Raw genomic sequence first — 20754 nt, 5'->3', positions numbered from 1 at the left:
ATGTATAGCTCTGACACTCTTTTAATCAAGTATTAAGTACTATTGCAAAACACTAAATCAATTGTTTCCCCAAATTAGGAAATGTTTTTTGTGTAACTCTCTTCCTCTTTTATGTTTTACTTTAGCTACTCTAGCCCCCCAAACCCTCTTTCGTTGAGGTGAGACAAGGTTTTGCTATGTTGCCAAGGCTAGCTTTGGACGCCTAGGAACAAATGATCCTTCTGCCTCAGCCCCTTGAGTAGCAGGAGCTACTATCACATGTGACCTCAGCTCCAAGTGTCCAAGTTTTTCTGTACATGTCTGTTCTTTTATTATGAGCGCCTTCTGACCTGTATTACCTATAACACCTATATTAAATCATTCTTTATGCTTTTATCCTATTTTATCCTCATAGTATATATGACTAGCTGACATTTTGGAGTAAATATAAACAGAGCAGTTATTCACTATTAGTCAAATGATGGCATGAATTTTTACTCAAGTTTGCTCATGTCTCTCAAAATCAAGACACTGCCATGGGGGTAACAAGGAAGAGGCCATGGCTATGCACTTAGACTGGCAGTAAACAATCAACTAAGGCAGAAAAACAGGCTGAAGTCTAAAGAAACCCGGCTTTTTTCCACGCTGGCCAGCAGTCATTTTCTTGGCTATGGCAATACCACCACTGCCTTACTCACCATTCATACGCCAGATCTTCACTTGCCGGTCATCTGCCCCAGACACAATAAGGGGCATAGTGGGATGGAAGGCAGCCCAGTTTACGCCACGATCATGACCCTGTTAAAAAGGAAGAAAAAGTAGGTCTTCCAAAACAGCTTTTAAAACATAATTCAAAGCAAATCTTGCTGGTGTTTATAACAACATTTGTCTGTTTCTTTATCTGTGACTCAGGCGATCAAACTCAGGCCCTTGCCCTTGCAATGTGCGAAACCAGCACTCTAACACTCATCTCTTTCCCCTGCCCTCTGAAAAGCTCTTCAAGTAAAAAGATTCAAGGGACTGTGCCACTGTAAAGTTCATTTGTTGTTTGATTTCATCTGGTTTGGTTTTTTTTTTGAGACAGGGTCTTGCTGTATACATGGAACTGGCTTTGAACTCCAACCCTTTCTGTTTCAACATACTTGGAGTACAGGTATGTCATTACACCTGGCTTATTACAAAGCTTTAAACATTAGAATAACCATGTCAATCTGTCCAATATTACTTCAAATTCTCATTGATGTTCCAAACATTTCCACCAGGAAATTCAGCTTTATCTATTTGTATTTAGGATGTTTTACTTCCTTTTTACTGTCTCCATATGTTTTATTTCTACAAGTAACTGCAGCATCTTAAGTACAAAGACCTATTTTAGAAGTTAATGCAGATACTCTCAAAGTATGATCTGGAATCCCTTCAAAGAGTCCCAAGATACCACTGGAAAGTCTGTAAGTTAAAAGTTACTTTTCAAATCCTACTAAGATTTTTACTTTCCTTTATTGTTAATACAGTGGAGTTCTGCACAGGATACATGATAGGTGATGACACCATTGCTCTGACAGCTAATGAACTGAATGCTGACAAAGGCCATGCTTTTAAAGGCTCTCAGTCAGGCTAGAGGTGTAACACAGCAGGAGAGCATGTGCAAGGTACTGGGTTCCACTCCTAGCACAAGAGACAAAACCAAGGGGCTGCAGAGATGACTCACTGGCTAAGTGTATTGACTGTTCTTACAAAGGAATCAGGGTGGTTCCCAGTACCCAGGTATGACTGCTTGTAACGGTCTCTAACTTCAGTCCCAAGGGGCAAAGTAAAACACTTCTATACATAAAAATAAACAAAAAATTTAAAAAAAGGTTTCATTTAATATGGCTAAAATTGACAGGTATAACACATATACAAATAAACTCTTTGGAATGCTTATGAAAATTTAAAAGTATAAAGACAAAAAAGTTTAAGGACCGTGAGTTCAAGAGAGCCTCTATATTATTTACAGGTCATACTTCGCTCCTTTGACAAAATTATACACGAGGCAGTTATGATTCACAAGTTTTAAGGGTAAGATGTGTTTGCAAAAGCAGCTGGGTTTTGAAGTCAGAGCCACAGCTGGAGCCCAGCACTCACTGCATACATCTGGACTTTGGGGACTACAGAATTTCTCTAAATCAATCTCTCTCTGTCTCCATCTGTGAGAGACACAGTCCACATTTCAGTGAGTAGTTTTATGCTTTAGACCTTTGTAATTTTAGAAAACCCAGTTCCTTTTCTTATGCTTTTCTATTTTCCACCGCGAACAAAGTTTCTTACATATGGTCAGTTCTTGGTACTTCTCATTGGTTTTCTTTGGGAACTCTCCTTCCACACGGCCTAGCACGGGCTCTGCTTTGTGATAGTAATGGAGCCCATGCCCAGCTTTCCTCCTTTGTCCCGCCTAGATTTATAAGATGACGTAACTCTCTCTGAGATGACACGTAACCGTCCTTCCTTTGTTGGCTTAGTTATAATTCTATTCCCCAAACCTCAAATGATGTCTGGCACTTAAATATTTATTGAAAGTATAAAAAGAAAAAAATGTGGGGCAGTGAGATGGCTCAGTGGAAAAAATTGGTAGAGAACTGACTCCATGAATTGTTCTCTGGACCCCACACATGTGTTGTGGCACACATGCCCACACACACACTCATACAGGGATGAGAATGAAATGAACAGCATCTGAGAGCTTCCCCTACAGGGCAGCACATCCTCACCAACGACGACAGAGATAAATACCTCTAGCACATGCTTCACCACTGCATCTGTCGTTCCAAACAGATCAACCCCAGTTATTCCTCTCACATCGGACTCCACCGCACCAGGAGACAAGTTTTTTTTCCTTAGACCTTTGGAGGGTTAAGGAGTGGGATGAAAGATGCAAATATAATGTTATCAGGAAAAGCATAGTAGCAGAAACACAGGAAGGTATGTTGAAGGTCTAAGATAAAATGAAACAGGAAAACAAACTTAGACGGAAGGAAGACAGACCCTCACAAGCACTACTGTTATTCTTTACGAGCTCCTGCCTTAACACTTAGAAGACCCTTATTGGGAGCCAAGCCAAATTCTAACACAACTAAGTTCATAACATCTACGTCAAAGAGCTATCTACTTTGGATTAACAGCACTTGCAATTTTTCCCAAATGTGGCCTCAAATGGTAATCATTTGATGTCCACTTTCAGGTTCATAAAATCTATAGCAATCTTTTCTTATAATCTTAAAATTTTATTTTTACCTTAAATGTTTTAATGTATTTTATTATTTGATGTGTGCGGATGTCTGTCTGCATGCACATCTGCATACCACATGCATGCCTAGGACCTGTAAAGGCTGGAAGAGGGCTACAGATCCTCTGGAACTAGAGTTACAGGTGGTTGTAAACTGCCAAATGGGTGCTGGGAATTGAACTCGGGTCTTCCAGAGGAGTGGTCAGTGCTCTGAACTCCTAAGCCATATCTCTAATCTTCATTATAAAAAAAAATTTAAAGAAATACTCTTGGTGGAGATCACATTTCAGTGTTTTCCAAGCTGGAAGCCACTTACAGGAAATATCCAGGTGCATTGCAGAACTAGACATATTAAACAAAGCAGCTATTTCGTCTGGAAGAGCTAGTACAAATACTATGAGACGATACAGCAATAAGGCGCTAACAAAAAGTGTGCTCACACCTTCTACTTGCCTCTTGAACAGGACACCAAATAATTAAAACTGTTATGCTTTTTTTCATGTTCTTGCATTAAAGGCTGGCCATAGATGTGAACATATGTAATTTTCCATTAAAACTTACAGAGGCTAGTTTCACTCAGAGGATTTATTAGCCCATAATTTTAAATAACAGGCAAAAGACACCAGGACAAGTGTCTTTTTTTTTTTTTTTTTTAAGATTTATTAGTTTATTTTATGTATATGAGTGCTCTGTCTGCATGTACACCTGCATGCCAGAAGAGGGCATCAGATCACATTATAGATGGTTGTGAGCCACCATGTGGTGGCTAGAACTGGAACTCAGGACCCCTGGAAGAGCAGACAGTAAATGCTCTTAACCAGTGAGCCATCTCTCCAGCCCCAGGACAAGCGTCTTATTTATGGATGGTCCATCTACACATCTTTCAAAGCTGCTACTTGAGGTAAGGTCTGGTGGCTCATACATGCACCGTCAGCACTCGGGAGGTAGAAGCAGGGGGAGTGCCGCAGGTTCAGCCTGGCCTACAGAGCAAAGCCCCAATTCAAAAAGCAAGGTACGTAGGGGAAAGCTGACTGTGTTAAAACCAGAGCCAAAATTATAGTACAAAGTACTAGTATCATATTTGATTCTGATAACAAACCCTTAGAGATAGGTAACAATCATATATAATTATACCAAATTATACATAGCAAAACAAAATTAAGACTTCAATCCTACCTTTTAAAATACTTGGGAAAGAAAATGGTAAGATAAAGTTACCTAAAAGTTGTTAAATTTTTTTAAAAAGCAGGGAGACAGAATAAAACATATTGAAAATAAAACCTAAGAAGCTTCAAACTAAAATGTGTAAGAAATGGAAATCAGTTGAGTTCAATGAGTGCACTTCCTGCCACTGTTGTAAGCTACTCTGCGCTTCTTCTGTTCCAACAGTGACTAACGTCAGCCCTGGAGCAACACTTCTAATTACTTTATGCCCAATTCAAGAGACGCTTAGCCATAGGTATAGAGACATAAAACTGAAACAACAATAATAATAAAAACCCCTCTCCTGAAGCTTCATAAATACATGATCACAAGGATGTCTTCTATTTATTTCATTTGTCCCTTCAACAGGGTCTGTCAACTTTTTCTATTGAGGTAGTCTATGTAATAGGTCAAAAAACAATACAAAACCAGACAGCTGTGAGGAACTTCACCTCCTATAAGCTTCAACAAACACATTAAAAGGAAAGCTGTGTGACAGAATTGAAGCCTTTGTGCACTTGCCTGCAATGATCCAGGAAAGGGGAAGAGCGAAACAGATGAATAGTGACAGGCAGTGAAAAGATACTTAGAGAAGAAATATTTGAGCCTTTGACAAGCCACTCACTAGGACTGAGCGACAGATGGAAAATTTCTACAGCAGCTACCCAAATCCAGAGGGAGAGGAGCACACTCTCAGGATGGACCAGTTATGTATGCCTCCCAGTGGGGGCCAGGGGAAGCAGTACAGAGAGGGGGGTGAGAAAAGGATTTGGCAGCATATTAATATATTTTAGTGGATATTTAAAAGAGTGAGCCTGAATTATATGGTCTTGACATGCAAAGGTGTAAGCATATTAAAATAATTTAACGGACAGTTTACTTGGAAACACAAGCTAAAACAGTAACCCATCTTCCACAGCTAGTTTTGAAAACTCTTTCCCTTTAAACAAAAGATGTTTGCCAGGCTAACAGAATATTCAAGTCACAGTGAGCTCCAGGGGCTAAACCCACACGGGAGAAGTGTTAGGGATTGCTTTGCTTTTAAAGAAGTCCGCATTCTCTTGGTGTTACCCACTAGCTCAGAGCATTCTTATCAAAAGAGAGAGCCAGAATTATCAGAATGACACCAGTCCCCTAAATTTGGGAGCATTTATCCCTTATTTAAAATATACTTTCCTGTCTTAAAAAGGTTAGCATCAGCCCCTAAGTGACCAGAAAGCTGGTTTCTCTTCCTGTGTTCAGACTTAATCTGAACTAAAGTAAAGTGGAGACCTGAGAGTATGCTAATTTTGCAGAAAGGAAAATGTAAGTGTAGGCTCTTCCACTTCTGTAAAGAACAAGGATTCTCCTTCCACTCTGGTTAAAGGATTATTTAAAGTCAACAGAGTCAGCAGAGACATGATAAAGAACATTCCCATTAGTATAGCAGATTAGCACAACATTCCCATTATGACATCTATAAATTATAGCAGCCACAATGCCACATAACAATCCATGCAATTCACACATTCAAGAGCAACACAAACCCCACTAAGGTCATACTCTCCCTCACTTCTCTAATCTAAGGTCCTTAATTTTGATGTAAACATGTTTTCTGCCTTCAAAGGTAAAGAAGGACACTTCATGGTCACAAATGATAACCTGGCCACCTTACTTCTCCAAATTGCTTTCTATTTTAATTAACAGATTTTTAAAAATTAATTTCCCAAATCTCTTTAGCTAGACCAGAGGGAACATGGTGTGTTAATAGCAGGTGGCACAGCAGTAATTTTAAAGTGGGGCATTATAAGGGACTTCCTAACCCGGTGTTCTGGGGATGAACCCCTAGCACCTTAAAACCACAGTCTAGGCATGAAGTTAACATACTCTCTAGGATGGAATTAGCTATATTCCATTCCTGGGAGAACTGAGAAAAGTGACTCAAGGTACTTCCTACAGCAACTTTCTCAGGGAACTTGGACTATTCTACATAACTGTCCCTGATCAATTGGGACAGCAGGAGCTGGGATTGACCCTCATTAGGCCAGTATCTCCTGAGACAGAGAGGGGGTCTTGAATGTGCGCATGTGAAGCTCTATGGAAAGCCACAGCTAGGTTACGGCAGAGTGAGCACTAAGCTCCCCAGTACTGGCAGTGAGGAGAGGGCACAGGCTCACGGTGCCTGTACCGAGCTCCTCCTGTTGGCATGGCTGGTCACATCTGGGTGTACTTCAAATAGCCTAGTCGGTCTGACGGAAAACTACAATGGCAAAGCCCTCGAGGATGAACACAAACCTATCTGCAAAACAATCTTGTTTATACCCTGCCTTGCAACTCTCAGGTTTTGAAAACTGCAGAGACAGCATGATACAATGCCTCCACTCTCTGACTGCCCTCCTCTCTCCTCTGATGTTTGTTTTTTCTTTGGTTTGGTTCTATGAGACAGGGTAGCTCAGGCTGGCCTTGAACTCATTATGTAGTCAAGAATGACTTTGAATTCCTCCTGATCCTCCTGCTTCTACCTCCCAAGTACTGGGATTATAGCATGCAAGACCATGCCCATCCCTTGGTTTATTTCTACAATACATAAATTGTAATTGCTATTACAATGCTCCAAATGCTGTATTCAGGAATCCAAATGTTTACTTGCTGTTCACTAGTGTGCTGCAGCTCGAGCAGTACCACAGGGAAGCTGGGTAGTTACCACCTTAGCAGCACAGTGCAGAAAGCTATCTCCCTTACTCCACAAAGACGCAGCTAAAGGGCCTTCCTTCTGTTGTGGAAACACTGTTTTGTAGTTATCACTACCAACTTTCCAGAGAGCTCGATCTCTAAGAATTTCTGCAGTGGCAAACAAGGTAAGTCACTGAGTGATTTTTAAAATACTGTAAGTGCATATCCTAGTCTCAGCCCCTGTCCCAGTGCAAAGCCCCTCCTCGCATGTTGTAGACAGCATTCTCTCTCAGTACTTAAATTCTCATTTTAGAGAGTCTCCGTATGACACTCAAATTTCAATATCATTAAATATAAATTATGACAGGAGGAAATAGCCTAATTATCCAAAGTGTCTAAGGTCTTAGAAAGCTTATTAAAAAGTATTCTGGATAAAAAAGTTGTAACTCCTTTCCACTCTATGCTCCTTACTATAGAAGAAATCTAATAGGAAGACTTTGCATTTATATATAAGGCAATGGGGTTCACAAATCCCATTTTTTTTTTGTAAAATATGTATTTTATTTGAGTGGGAAAGTGGTTCTTAATCAAATAACTCAGATCTACACATTTTAATGAAAATCTGAGGCAAGAAAGAAGTTAAAAATTATTTACATCAAATTAGCTTCCTAGAGTAAGCCACTTTCATAAAATATACTTCTTATATGAAAAACCTTCAATGTAGATTTAATATCTTCAAAAACACGGATGATATTATACAGGGATGGAATATTCTAATTTTTGTTGCTCTAAGCTAAATATCATTGTTATTTTAAGCAATTGCAGTTTTGCGCCAGACATGACTAGATTGTTCCCTGAACTTGGGCAGCTCACCAGAAATATCCCAAACGCGAACAGTCTGGTCCAGGCTAGCTGATACAACCAGGTCTTCAGAAGGGTGGAACTGAGCACACATTACATAATGGTTGTGCCCCGTTAACACACTGCAAGGGAAAACACATATTAAATTCAAGGCAAAAACCAATAGCCCCTAAACTATTTCTTCACATTCAATAGATGGTTATATTTTTGCGGCGGTAAGTCATCCTCACAATTCTGAACTAGTAATAAGTAAGCAATGCCACCTGTGTTAACAATAGCTCCTTTTAAAAATATGTATTTCTTTTTTGGCCAGGCAGTGGTGGTGCAACACTCCAGAGACAAAGGGAGGTGGATTTTTGAGTTAAAGGACAGCCTGGTCTGCAGAGCAATTTCTAAGATAGTCAGGGCTACACAGAGAAACCTGGTCTTGAAAACCAAAACAAAATGGATTATTATTATGGCCCCCCTTAGGGGTGCAGCAAGAGTGGGTACCATGTAGAGTCAGTGGTTCTTTCCTTCCACCTTTACATGGATCAGGCTCAGGTCACCAGGCTTGAGCGGTGCCTTTCCACTGAGCCATCTTTGCCTGCTCAAGTAATGCTCTTTCTCTCACTAATTATTTAATATTTAAATATTATTAATTTCATGGAACTCAGATTATACAACTCTCTCAGACAGAAGACATATAAAAACATGAAAATAAATGAAGTATTAGTAATTTACATAGGAAATATATCTGATGGAATTTAGCAGGTTACCTTTAAAGGCTGTGGCTCTAAACAGTCCCTACATCTTGTGAAAATTATACTAGAGGACCAATCTAAACCCTAAGCAAGGTTTATTGTCCCCACTGGAGTTTTATGGGAATAGAACTGAAAAGCAACTAAATGTTCTATTTATGCCAAAAGCCTAGTGATATGACTTATTCTTCTTGTTAAGATATTACAAAATCCAGCCTCATGTGGTAGCACACGCCTTTAATCCCAACACTAAGGAGGCAGAGGCAGGTGGATCTCTGTGAGTTTGAGGCCAGCCTGGTCTACAAAGAGAGTCTAGGACAGCCAAGGCTACACAGAGAAACCCTGTCTTGAGAAAAAGAAAAAGAAAAAAGAAAAGCAAAAACAAAAAACCAAAGAAACCCAGATTGATACTATTACATTAAAAAAATCCTACAAATATGACTAGTAATTAATCAGCAGATATGGTCCACCTGGGAAGGAAGACAACTGACCTGAAAAGAAGCTGATTATAAAAATCTAAGAAGAACTAAAACCCTCTTTTGAGGCTACTGCCTCTTGGTTTACCAGACACAGGTTCTAGACTGCCAGTTCCACACTCGGATGGTCTGATCATCTGAGGCGCTCAGAATCCAAGGATATTCCTGAAAGACATTTCGGACAAGGCTCTGAACAATCTTGCTCTGTCAGACCAGAGCCTTGTGCATGCTTCACAAGTGTTCTGTCACTCGGCTACATCGCTAGCCCTTGTTTCTTCAGACAGGGTCTCACTATGTAGCTTAGACTAGCCTTGAAGCTACATAATACAAATGCTGAGGGTGCTAGGAGTTTAAAAGTGCCCAAAAAGAATGTCTTTCTTAACTTTCCAGGTAGACAGCAGCTTATTCTAGGCAAGGCTCCTCAGCAAGTCTTTAATGACAATAACAAATATCTATACATTATCTGAGTATTTTATTTATTTATTTAGCATACTGTTTTGCCTGCATGTACACCTGAACTCCAGAAGAGGGCACCAGATCTCATTACAAAAGGTTTTGAGCCACTATGTGGTTGCTGGGAATTGAACTCAGGACCTTTAGAAGAGCAGACAGTGCTCTTAACCTCTGAGCCATCTCTCCAGCCCCATCTGAGTATTTAATAGTACAAGTTTTAGATGTAATTTTTGCAATCATTCTATCCTATGCTAAAATTTTTATATTGAAGTTAAAAAAAGAAAATCCACACCATAGCCAGGTATCGTGGCATATACCTTTAATCCCAACACTTAGGAAGCCTGGTTTATACAGTGAGTTCCAGGACAGGGAGAGCTACATAGTGAGTTCATGTTTAAAAAAAAAAAGAAAACCAAAAAAATCCATGTCCCTCATCCCCATCTAACAGTTGGCCATATTTTAATTTTTTAAAGGAAATAAGTAAACCCAGTCAGTAAATACTTGTTTACTTGAATTATAGCACTATATATGGGGAGACCTTGTCATGACAGGATTCAACAGGAGGCCAGGAGCCTGCTTAACTCATGCTCCAATCTACTATATGAAATTGGACAAATGGCCACGCATGGTGGCTCTCACTAACACAGCACTTGGGAGAAAAGGCAGTGGACTCCTGTGACTTTGAGGCTAACCTGGTCTACATAGTGAGATCCAGGCCAGACATGGCTACATAGTAAGATCTTATTGAGAGAGAAAAAGAGAGAGAGAGAGAGAGAGAGAGAGAGAGAGAGAGAGAGAGAGAGAATATGAATGAATGAATGAATGAATGAATGAATGAATGAATGAATATGAGTGAATCCTGAGAGTGACTTGACAGGTCAAAGAAAGCAGGGAGTCTGAGGCTGGCTAAGGGAACAGGCTCCACCAGGCTCAAAAAATCCTGATTGTTAATATTGAAAATGTTTATTAGCTTATACAAATGGTGTGTCAATTTGACCTTCTGGCATATCTACTGCTTAATAACAATACCACACATGGGACTAGCGTAAAAACTTTTGTTTGGCAGCTCAGTAGACAAAATAAAATTCCTCTATTTCTCTATAGAAAAGCAATGACTTCCTCTTAGAGCCCACTGGATCCAATTAAACTGAGTATAACGTAATTTGGCTCTGTTTCCCCAACAATGGAATTAGAACCCTGTGCCACCATGGCTGGCTTTGGGGATTGAAGTCACATCTGCATGCCTGTGTGGAAGTGCTTACCAACTGAACTCCGCCCTCAGCCCTAAAGCATGGGCTCCTGAGGATAAGGAGACTACTGCTGGGGAATAGAGCAATGACAGTGTTCCGGTGGTATCCCTAAGATATCGGGTTCAATGCCAGCACAGCAAAAGAAAAAAGGGAAAAAAGGAACATAGAGAGGGAGGGAAGAAGGAAGGAAGGAGCCTGGTCAGGTAAGGCATATAGATTGCTATGGAGAAATTAGAAAACACTGTATATTGAAGGTCAACAGCCACTTACATGATGAAAAAATGTGGTACGAATATAATCCAAATGCCCAAGCAATGTGAAGAGGCAGCGCCGAAGTTTGTAATTCCAAACCTGCAAAGACAGACATTTGACCAAGGAATAGGATGCAAAAAAAAAATGTCTTGGACTTCTGAACGGCTTCTTTCTGTTTGCTTGTTTGTTTGACACAGGGGTTTCACACAGCCCGTGGTCCGCACACTTGCTATATAGCCAACAATGACCTTGAAATGCTAACCCTCCGCCTCCAGTTCCTGAGTGCTGAGAGTTACAGGTATTGGACTGAGCTTCATGAACACCAGATAAACAGCTCACTTATATGAGCCACAACCATCTGTCTTTAGAGGTCCAAAGGTGCTGCACTATCTTTTTTCCTTTTCTTTTTTTAAAGATTTATTTATGGCCTGAAGAGATGGCTTAGGAAAACTAAGAGCACTGACTGTTCTTCCAGAGGTCATGAGTTCAATTCCGAGCAACCACATGGTGGCTCACAACCATCTTTAATGTGATCTGATGCCCTCTTCTGGCCTGCAGGTGTACATGCAGATAGAGCACTGTATACCAAAGATTTGGGGTGGGGGGTGGGGTGGTAGAAGGGAAAAAAATAAAAAAACAAAGATTTATTTATTTATTACTTATACAGTGCTCTGCCCACATGTGTGCCTGCATGCGAGAAGACAATCTTTATGAACTGCCTCCATGCTATGTGTAACATCTCACCTAACATTAAGGTGCTAAGATTACTAGTAAGTTCCTAACTTGGCAAGCTAAAGGTTTCCTCTTAGTCTGGCTTTCCCTGACCACTTCATCTTTCTCAAACTTCCTTCTTCCTTGGCATCTCAGAAGGTTCTACTTTTCCTTCATTTATCTCCAAATTATGAAATTGCTCTTTCCTATACCAATACTTCTCTGCCCTTTTAGTAATGCAGACTTATGCACCAGCACAGCGTTAAGAGAAAGAGAGGTACTCAGAGGAAAGGAAGACACTCTCACAAACATGAAGACAGTCTTCTCAAAGGAAAGTCACGGAATGTAAGACAGACCCACATGAGTCTGGGCTCCTCAGGGGAAGCTGCCCTTCTCTCTTTAGATTATCCCTTGTCCATCATTCAAACTACGCCGTGTGCAGCATCATCTACACTATGGCTTTAGCTCCTTCTTCCTGTTGATAAATCCCAAGCATCCTCAGTGAGTCTCTTAGGTACCTCAAACACACCAGAGCCAATACTGAATTACCCATTCTTCCAAATCCAGAAAACTTTTATCTACTCCAAATTTGTCTTTCTAAGTTAATGATATCCCTTAGGGCTGGGGGTGTAACTCAGTGGTAGAGTACTTGCCAAGCACACAAGAGGCCTGTAAGATCAATCCCCAGCACTGAGGGGAAAAGCACAGCAGTGGTACCTCATCCCCTTTTCTTTCTTTATCATCCCTCCAACACTCATCGCAAACAAGTACTGTTCCTTAAGTTCTCAAATCCATCTCCTTCCCTCACTCAAACAGTACTGCCTGAGTTTGGGCTCTGTTCATTTGCCACAGTCATTTATTTATAAGATGATTTCCTCACTGCTGTCTATGACTTCAGTCCTTTGCAACTCATCCAATCTTTTCTTTGTTATCATCTGAAAATTAAAACAAACAAACAAGGCCGGGCGGTGGTGTCGTACACCTGTAATCCCAGCACTTGGGAGGCAGAGGCAGGTGGATCTCCGTGAGTTCCAGGCTAGCCTGGTCTACAAAGTGAGTCTAGGACAGCCTGGGCTGTTACACAGAGAAACCCTGTCTTGAAAAAAACAAACCAACAAACAAAATAGTAAAATCTGACAGCAGTTAGGAGGCAGCTGCAGGCAGATCTCTGTGAGTTTGAGGACAGCCTGGTCAACAAAGTGAGTTCTAGGCCAGCCAACGCTACATAGAGAAACATTGTCTCAAAAAACAAAGTCTAAGTACTGCAAACTGACAGTCATGATCTCACCCATCTCTACCTTCTGCCCCTCCCCCACCCCCTTCTTACTTTCTCCAGATTTTAACTCTTTAAAACCAACTGGAGAGTCGCAAACACATCCAGCTATGCCACATCCCTTCCTGTACCTGGACTGCTCTTTCCTATTTTGAGTATTTATTATACCATTCACCGAACGATGCTTGCTGTTATTCAAGTGTACATTTATCTCTTGTACTAGAACAACGGCTCTTTGGGAAGACAAGTTACTTCCTGTTGATCTTTCAGTTCCCACACAAAACAAGTTTCTGATAACAGTGAGCACTCAGTAAGTGTTTGCTGGATATGTGCTTTGGCTAATTTAGAAGTCTAAGTTCTCTATAAAGGAATTCTCTTGCCTTTCAGTTCTCCCCTTAATTCTCAAACCTTACCATATTCCCTTATTCATCATTTCCCACGACAGACCCCTGTACCTTAATCTTATAGTCATCTCCTCCAGAGACAAACAGTGGCTGCTGCTTATGGAAGTCAATGCCACGCACTGGACCTAGGGAAAAAGGCAGGCAATGCATGTTAAGGAAAGTTACCCTTGGACTGGAGAGATGGCTCAGTGGTTAAGAGCACTAGCTGCTCTTCCAGAGGACCTGAGTTCAATTCCCAGCAACCACATGGTGGCTCACAACCACCTATAACGTGATCTAGTGCCCTCTTCTGGCATGTAGGTGTACATGTAGGCAGAGCAATGTATACATAATAATAAATAAATGTTAAAAAAAAAAAAAGTTATCCTTGAATGTATCTGTAAAAGGCTTTTTAAAAAAAAAATGATTTTGTGTGTATGTGAGTGGGTGCACATGCAGAGGTCAGAGGACAAGTTGGAGAGTCAGTCCTCTCTGCCCACCATGTGGGCCTGGGTATGGAGCTCAGCGCCTCAGGCCTGGCAGCATTTGTTTTACCCTCTGAACCATCTCACAAGTCTCTAGTCCGATTCTTTGTCTTTTAAACAAAAGCACAGGGCCAAGTGTGGTGGTGCCTGCTTTTAATCCCAGCACTTGGGAGGCAGAGGCAGGTGATCACTATGAGTTCAAGGCCAGCCTGGTCTACAAAGCAAATCCAGGACAGCCAGGGCTACAGAGAGAAACCCTGTCTAGAAAAACAAACAAAGCACAGAGCTACTTTATGTATTTAATTTTCATTAGTTTAAATCTGTAAGGGGGACAGCATTATGTAGACTCTGTGTCCAATGGTCTTTGTAGGAAGGTTGCTTCAGAATTTGGCATGAACCATGCTACTGTTTTTCTGGCCATAGCTACTCTCCCCAGATCACTCTGGTCTTGTTTGGTTTGCCTCTAGGAGTCGCTACACTGTCTTTTGTTTTGTTTTGTTTTGTTTTTGTTTTTCTAGACAGGGTTTCTCTGTGTAGCCTTGGCCGTCTTAGACTCACTTTGTAGACCAGGCTGGCCTCGAACTCACAGCGATCCGCCTGCCTCTGCCTCCTGAGTGTTGGGATTAAAGGCGTGCGCTACCACGCCCGGCCTCACTGCGCTGTCTTTTTATTTACATGAGCACATCTCTTGCCCAAGTAGAATTTAATTTCATTTCTGGCATAAACAACTTCAATTTTAAGAAGAGCCATGTGCTCTCTTTGGTTTTAGAGACCTTACTCCTAACCAGCAAAAAATGGCTTTGCACCGCAGTCCTCCGAAAGATTTGCTGCAGTTTTTGGTTTTTGGCATTTTCAAGACAGGGTTTCTCTATGTAGCTCTGGCTGTCCTGGAACTCAAGAGATTTGCCTGCCTCTGCCTCAGAGTGCCACCATGCCCAGTCCTAATAAGATTTTTTTTTTTTTTTTGCAGGGGTGGGGGGTGGGCGTGTTTTGAGACAGGGTTTCTCTTTTATACAGAGTCTTGACTGTCCTAGACTCTCTTTGTAGATTAGGCTGGCCTCAAATTTACAGAGATCCTTCTGCCTCTGCCTCCCAAGTGCTGGGATTAAAGGCGTGCGCCACCATCGCTGGCTAAAGAAACTTTGGGGTTTTTTTTGTTTTGTTTTGTTTTGTTTTTGTTTTTTTTTTGAGAGTGGAGGACTGAACCCAGGGCTCTACCACTAAGCTAAGTCCCCAAACCTTTAAGATTCTGATTTGAGGTTTTTGTTGGTTTGTTTGTACCCCTTTCTCACTTCCACACACTTTACTTTTAGGGGGAATCCTTGTCAAACTAGAATTCTTATTAGGGGGATGAGGAATACTTGCCCTTTAAAAAAATACTCACTTTTATTATGTGTATGTATGTGTGCACACGTGTTCAAGTGCCAGTGAAGGTCAAAAGAGACTATCTGATCCCTAGAGCTAGAGTGTCAGGCGGTTGTGAGCACTGGATTGATGTGCGTGCAGGGAACTCATCTGAAGTCCTCTACAAGAACAGATAACACTTTCACCACTGGACCATCTCTTTTAATTTCCCCTTAGAAATCAACTTACCATCATGTTCATCAAACTTGTCAATGAGGGTGCACATCCGATAGTCCCATAACTGGATGACCCCATTGTGTAAACTGGTCAGGATCCAGGGTCTTTTAGGATGAAAACTAAGGCCTGGAGAAGGGGAAAAGAGCAGAAAATTATACAATCACATAAGGTCCCTGATGTCTTCTTTTGTCAAGTCTGATAAAAAAGGACCAACAAGATTAGCCAGAGGTAATCTATTCCTTCAACATGCTTGATGTGCCTGTGTGCAGGTATGTACACACGAGTGCAGGTTCCTATGAAGGCCAGAGGTTTTGGATCCCTGGAACTGGAATTAAAAGTGGTTGTAAGCCACCTGGCATGGGTGCTGGGAACTGAACTTGGGTCCTCTGGAAGAGCAGCAAGTGCTCTCAACCACTGAGCCATCTCTCTAGTCCTTAACCATTAATTTTTCTTTAAAAAAAAGACAGATTCTTATGTCTAGGCTGGCCTCAAAAATCACAATCTTCCCACTTCAGCCTCCCAGTGCTAGGATTAGAGGTATGTAATCCTCTTAAAAATTTTAATGTAATTTTTAAGCATTTTGTGTCCATGTGTACCACATATATGCCTGGTGCCTGCAGAAGTCAGAAGAGGGTGTCAGGTCCCCTGGAAGTGGAGATACAAATGGTTATGAGCCACCACGTGGATGATGAGAACCAAACCTGGGTCCTTACAAGAGCAACAAGTGTTCTTAACCACTAAGCCAGCTCTCCAATCCTACAACTACCTCCTTGATTTTTTTCCTTCTAGATTTGGGATGTTTTTCTTGCATGCATATACCTATCGATACTCTGACAAAAGCCCAAGGGAGCCCACAGCCCTCCAATGCTTTCCCCATCCTGGGATTCCCCAAGTAGATTTCAATCATCTTTGTTGCTCCAAACGCTGAGCTCCGTTCTTCAGCTGGACACAGGGTTCTTCCGTCTTCCTTTGCTGCAGCCTGGAATCTTTCTTCAAGCACTAATCTCAACAGACATAGTCTTTACCCTGTTATTTTCTTCCCTCAAGAAATAATTTCCTGTGCTCTTTACTGATCAATGTCTCAAACCTTTCTGGTTTTGTTTAGTTGTTTAGCAACTTGAAGCAGTAAAATAAATCTAATCCTTGGTAGTTCACCAGGATGACAAAAGGAAATACTAAAAGAAAGAACTGTTAATAGTTTGAAGTTTGTCTTTCAGGTTTTTAATGAAGCTACATATAAATCCATGCCTTATTATTTTATGAACATGGAATATGATGCTATTTTTACAAACCTTTCTTACTTAAATAAATGACATAAAAAGTTTTACACTTCATTTAATAGAAAATAATTCTTTTTTTTTTTTTTTTTTTTTTTACAACTGTAAGGAACAAAGGCACCACTCTTAAAATTTTTAATTACACTTATTTATATACTGTGTGTGCACACATGTTTTCATATGGGCATACACATGCCATGGTGCAGTGTGGAGGTCTGGGGATACCTTGCAGGTATCAATTCCCTCCTTCTACTATCTGGGTCCTGGAGACCGAACTCAGGTCATTAGGCTTGGCGGTAAGCACTTTAACAACTGATCATCTCACTAGTCAGTCTCCCCCCCCCCCCACACACACACACTCACAAGATGGGTGAGGTACCACACACCTGTAATCCCGAATCTGGGAGGCAGAAAAACCATGAGTTTGAGGCCCAGGTGGGCTATATAGTGAGACATTGTCTTAAAACAAAACAAACAGCAACAACAAAAAAACCAAAACAAAAAACCCCTTACTCTTAGAAAAATGTAACCTTTAGTTTCTGGCTATAAAAAAGATCTACTGGGGCTGGAGAGATGGCTCAGAGGTTAAGAGAACTACCTGTACTTCTTCTTTTTTTTTAAAGATTTTACTTGTTTATTATGGATACAGTGCTCTGCCTGCATGTACACCTGCATGCCAGAAGAGGGCACCAGATGACATTACAGATGGTTGTGAGTCACCAGGTGGTTGCTGGGAATTGAACTCATGACCTCTGGAAGAACAATCAGTGCTTTTAACCCCTGAGCCATCGCTCCAGCCCCAACTACCTGTACTTCTAAAGGTCCTGAGTTCAATTCCTAGCAACCACACAGTGGCTTACAACCATCTACAATGAGATCTGGTGCCCTCTTCTGGCCTGCAGGTGTTACAAGCAGGTGTTACATGTAGGTAGAACACTGTAAACATAATAAATAAATCTTTTAAAAAAATAAAAAATAAAAAAGATCTACTGAAGTCAGCAGTGGTGGCACATGCCTTGATTCCCAGCACTTGGAAAGCAGAGGCAGGCAGATCTCTGAGTCTGAGGCCAGCCTGGTTTACATAGTAAGTTCCAGGACAGACAAACAAAAGGTCTATTGAAGATACTTCTACATATAATGCCAATTGCCTTAATAGTGCTTAATATGTACATTAAAAATTCTGTATTATATATATATTTGTGAGCATGTGTTTGTGTGCACATGCACACATGCCATGGTACACATGTTTGAGAACCAGCTCTCTCCTTTCACCATGTGGGTCATTGGGAATCAACGCTTGACAGGCACCTTTACCCACCGAACCATATCACTCTGGCTTAGAATGTCTACATTTAATGTTCTGATAATTTTTTTGAAAAGTTTTTCAGAGCTAAGGTTTCTCTGTGTAGCCTAGCTGTCCTGGAACTCTATAGACCAGGCTGGCCTCGAACTCAGATATCTGCCTACCTCTGGGCCACTACACCCAGAATGTTTGGGTTTTTACAACACGGTTTCACTTTGTAGTCTAGGCTGGCCTCAAACCTGCAGCAACCCCTCTGGCCTTGGCCTCGCATGTGCTGGGATTTATAGGAATGAGCCACTACATTCAAGTCTGGTAGCTATTACTTAGTTGTAAAACCATTATATGAACACACCCTAATAGCAAGCTTATGAAGACACCTACTTTGCATAATATTCCTTTTATTTTTATGATATACTGTTAACTCCTTTTGTTTCTTTGAACCGGTCTCACGATGTACCATCCAATTCATAGCAATTCTCCTGCCTCAGCCTCTCGTGTGCTAGGACTTACAGACATGAGCCACTACATCCAATTTAGCACTTCATTTTTTTTAATTATGCATGGCTGTGTGGGGATTATGTGCACATTAGTGCAAGTGCCTGAAGGGACCGAAGAAGGCACCAGATTCTGTGGAGCTGGAGTTACAGGCAGTTGTGAGCCACATACTATGAGCGACAGGAACCAAACTCTGTACGGTGTATAGCACTGCACTCTTAACTTGATTAAGCACTCTTAAAAGAATTCTCAAATACTGATTTCTACCCCTTTCTACTACCCAAGACGAAATCTGAAAAGAATTCAGAGGAAATGAAGACTGATTTCGACTATTGAAGTACCAGAAACTGTGTTTAGGTCTTTTAATTACATATGTGCACATGGGAGTTCAGATGCCCACAGAGCCCAAGAGAACAGGTCAAATCACCTGGAGCTGAAGTTCCAGGTGAATGTGAGCTGCCAAACATGGGAACTGGGAACTGAACTCAGGCCCTCTGCAAGAGCAGTCAGTCTTGTTAACTGAGCCATCTCTCTAGCCCCAAACCATTTGTTGTCCTTGTTGTTTTGGAATAGGGTCTCAATGTATAGCTTTGATTGGCCTGGCATTCGCTCTGTACACTAGGCTGGCCTCCAACTCACAGAGATCCGCGTGCATCTGGCTTCAGAGCGCTGGGATTCAAGCCACCATGACTAGCACCAGAGACGATGATTCTTTTCTTTCTCTTTTGTCATTTTGAGACAGGGTCTCTCTAGGTAACCCTAGGGGCACTAGGAATTCTTAATGGCACCCTTCATGATCAAATTTCCCACGAGCCCTAGCAGCTACACAGAATACAGCCTCACATTAAATAGCCTCCAGTTTCTGAGTTACTAAGTCTGACTAGGTACTATTATAAACCCATTTCTACTTTTGATTTGACTTCTCTTCATAGAATGTTAATTACCCTTATTTCTGAAGATAAGAATATAGGGATTTAACAATAGTAAGTGGGCCACTGAAAGTCATGCAGCTTGCTAGTGGATGTTTCAGAATTCCTAGACAAGTCCAATTGACTCCAAAGAATAAATTCTAAACCATTTTGCTATACTGCATAGTATGAAATATTCCAGTTATATTTTTACCACAGACTTAGTTCTCTGCTTTTCCAATCTCAACACTTCTAAAGAGTGTTATCTCAAGGCCTTTGTCCTTCAAAACTTATTGCCACAATGTTTTTCTTTTTTAATTTATCTTTTATTCTATATGCATTGGTATGAAGGTGTTAGATGCCCTGGAACTGAAGTTACAGAGAGTTGTGAGCTGCCGTGTGGGTGCTGGAAATCAAACGCGGGTCCTTTGGAAGAGAAGATGGAGCTCTTAACCGCTGGGCCATCTCACCAGCCGCCGCCCCCCAGATATTAATTGCTCATCTGATATTCAAATCGAATACAAATCTTGTATTTCATCGGATATTCTTACCAGTCTCGGGGCTTTGGGGGGCTGTAGACCCTAACTCCAAGCAGGCAATAAAGTCCAACAGAAGCAATGGACATTGGGATGGTGCAGACGGGCGGAAGGAAGTTAGTCAGTGACTGAATCCGAAAAGGCTACAGTGACAGAGGCTACGAGTCAATCCCCAGAGGTACTCCATAGAACATGGTCCTCGAAAAACATACAAGTCACAAGGCCTTAAGGACAGAAAGGGGTGGATGGAAAGAAGAGGAGACGGGACTAAGGGACCTCCTACAACGCAAGCCCAAAGCATCTCACGAGTCAAAGTAAAAGCACACATTACCCAGCACGGACTGCGGAGACTCCACTAAGCCTAACTCGCCTCCCTCGGATACTCCGCTGGCTTCTTCCAGTGGGCCCGATTCGGTCAGCGAATCCGCCCATTCTCTCTTCCTTGGCGACTGCACCTCCCCTAACATATCCAACCTCCGTTTTCCCCCTTTCTTTTTCACTACCTTTGACCCGCGCGCTCTTGGTCTCGAATTTGGTTAGCATCCTTCAGGGCTCCGGCTCCCTGGTCCGATTAACCGGTCCTGCCGCCCTCCGTTGCCTTCCCAAACCTTCCACGTCAGCTACCCTAGGTCGCGGCTCCCGGAAGCTCCCCGACACGAACTTCCGGTTTAGAG

At 41.6% G+C, this 20754-nt stretch overlaps 1 protein-coding gene across 2 annotated transcripts in view; it reads right to left on the bottom strand.

Moving 5' to 3' along the window:
* Copa (COPI coat complex subunit alpha) overlaps positions 1-20751 on the bottom strand; it is a 48849-nt gene extending 28098 nt beyond the window's left edge. For both annotated transcript variants that reach the window (XM_051147919.1, XM_051147920.1), the window contains exons 1-8: positions 20584-20751; positions 15574-15687; positions 13568-13641; positions 11147-11227; positions 9262-9338; positions 7970-8079; positions 2749-2858; positions 678-777 (exon numbers count right to left, since the gene is read on the bottom strand). In XM_051147919.1, the coding sequence (XP_051003876.1) occupies positions 678-777; positions 2749-2858; positions 7970-8079; positions 9262-9338; positions 11147-11227; positions 13568-13641; positions 15574-15687; positions 20584-20623 (706 nt within the window). In that variant the 5' untranslated portion in view covers positions 20624-20751. The remainder of the gene's footprint in view (positions 1-677; positions 778-2748; positions 2859-7969; positions 8080-9261; positions 9339-11146; positions 11228-13567; positions 13642-15573; positions 15688-20583) is intronic.
* Between the last annotated feature and the right edge of the window lie 3 nt (positions 20752-20754).

This window comes from Acomys russatus, chromosome 6 (genome assembly GCF_903995435.1).
Source record: "Acomys russatus chromosome 6, mAcoRus1.1, whole genome shotgun sequence".
Taxonomy (NCBI): Eukaryota; Metazoa; Chordata; class Mammalia; order Rodentia; family Muridae; genus Acomys; species Acomys russatus.
Note: the sequence above shows the minus strand (reverse complement) of the source record. Positions and strands in the feature narration are given on the sequence as shown.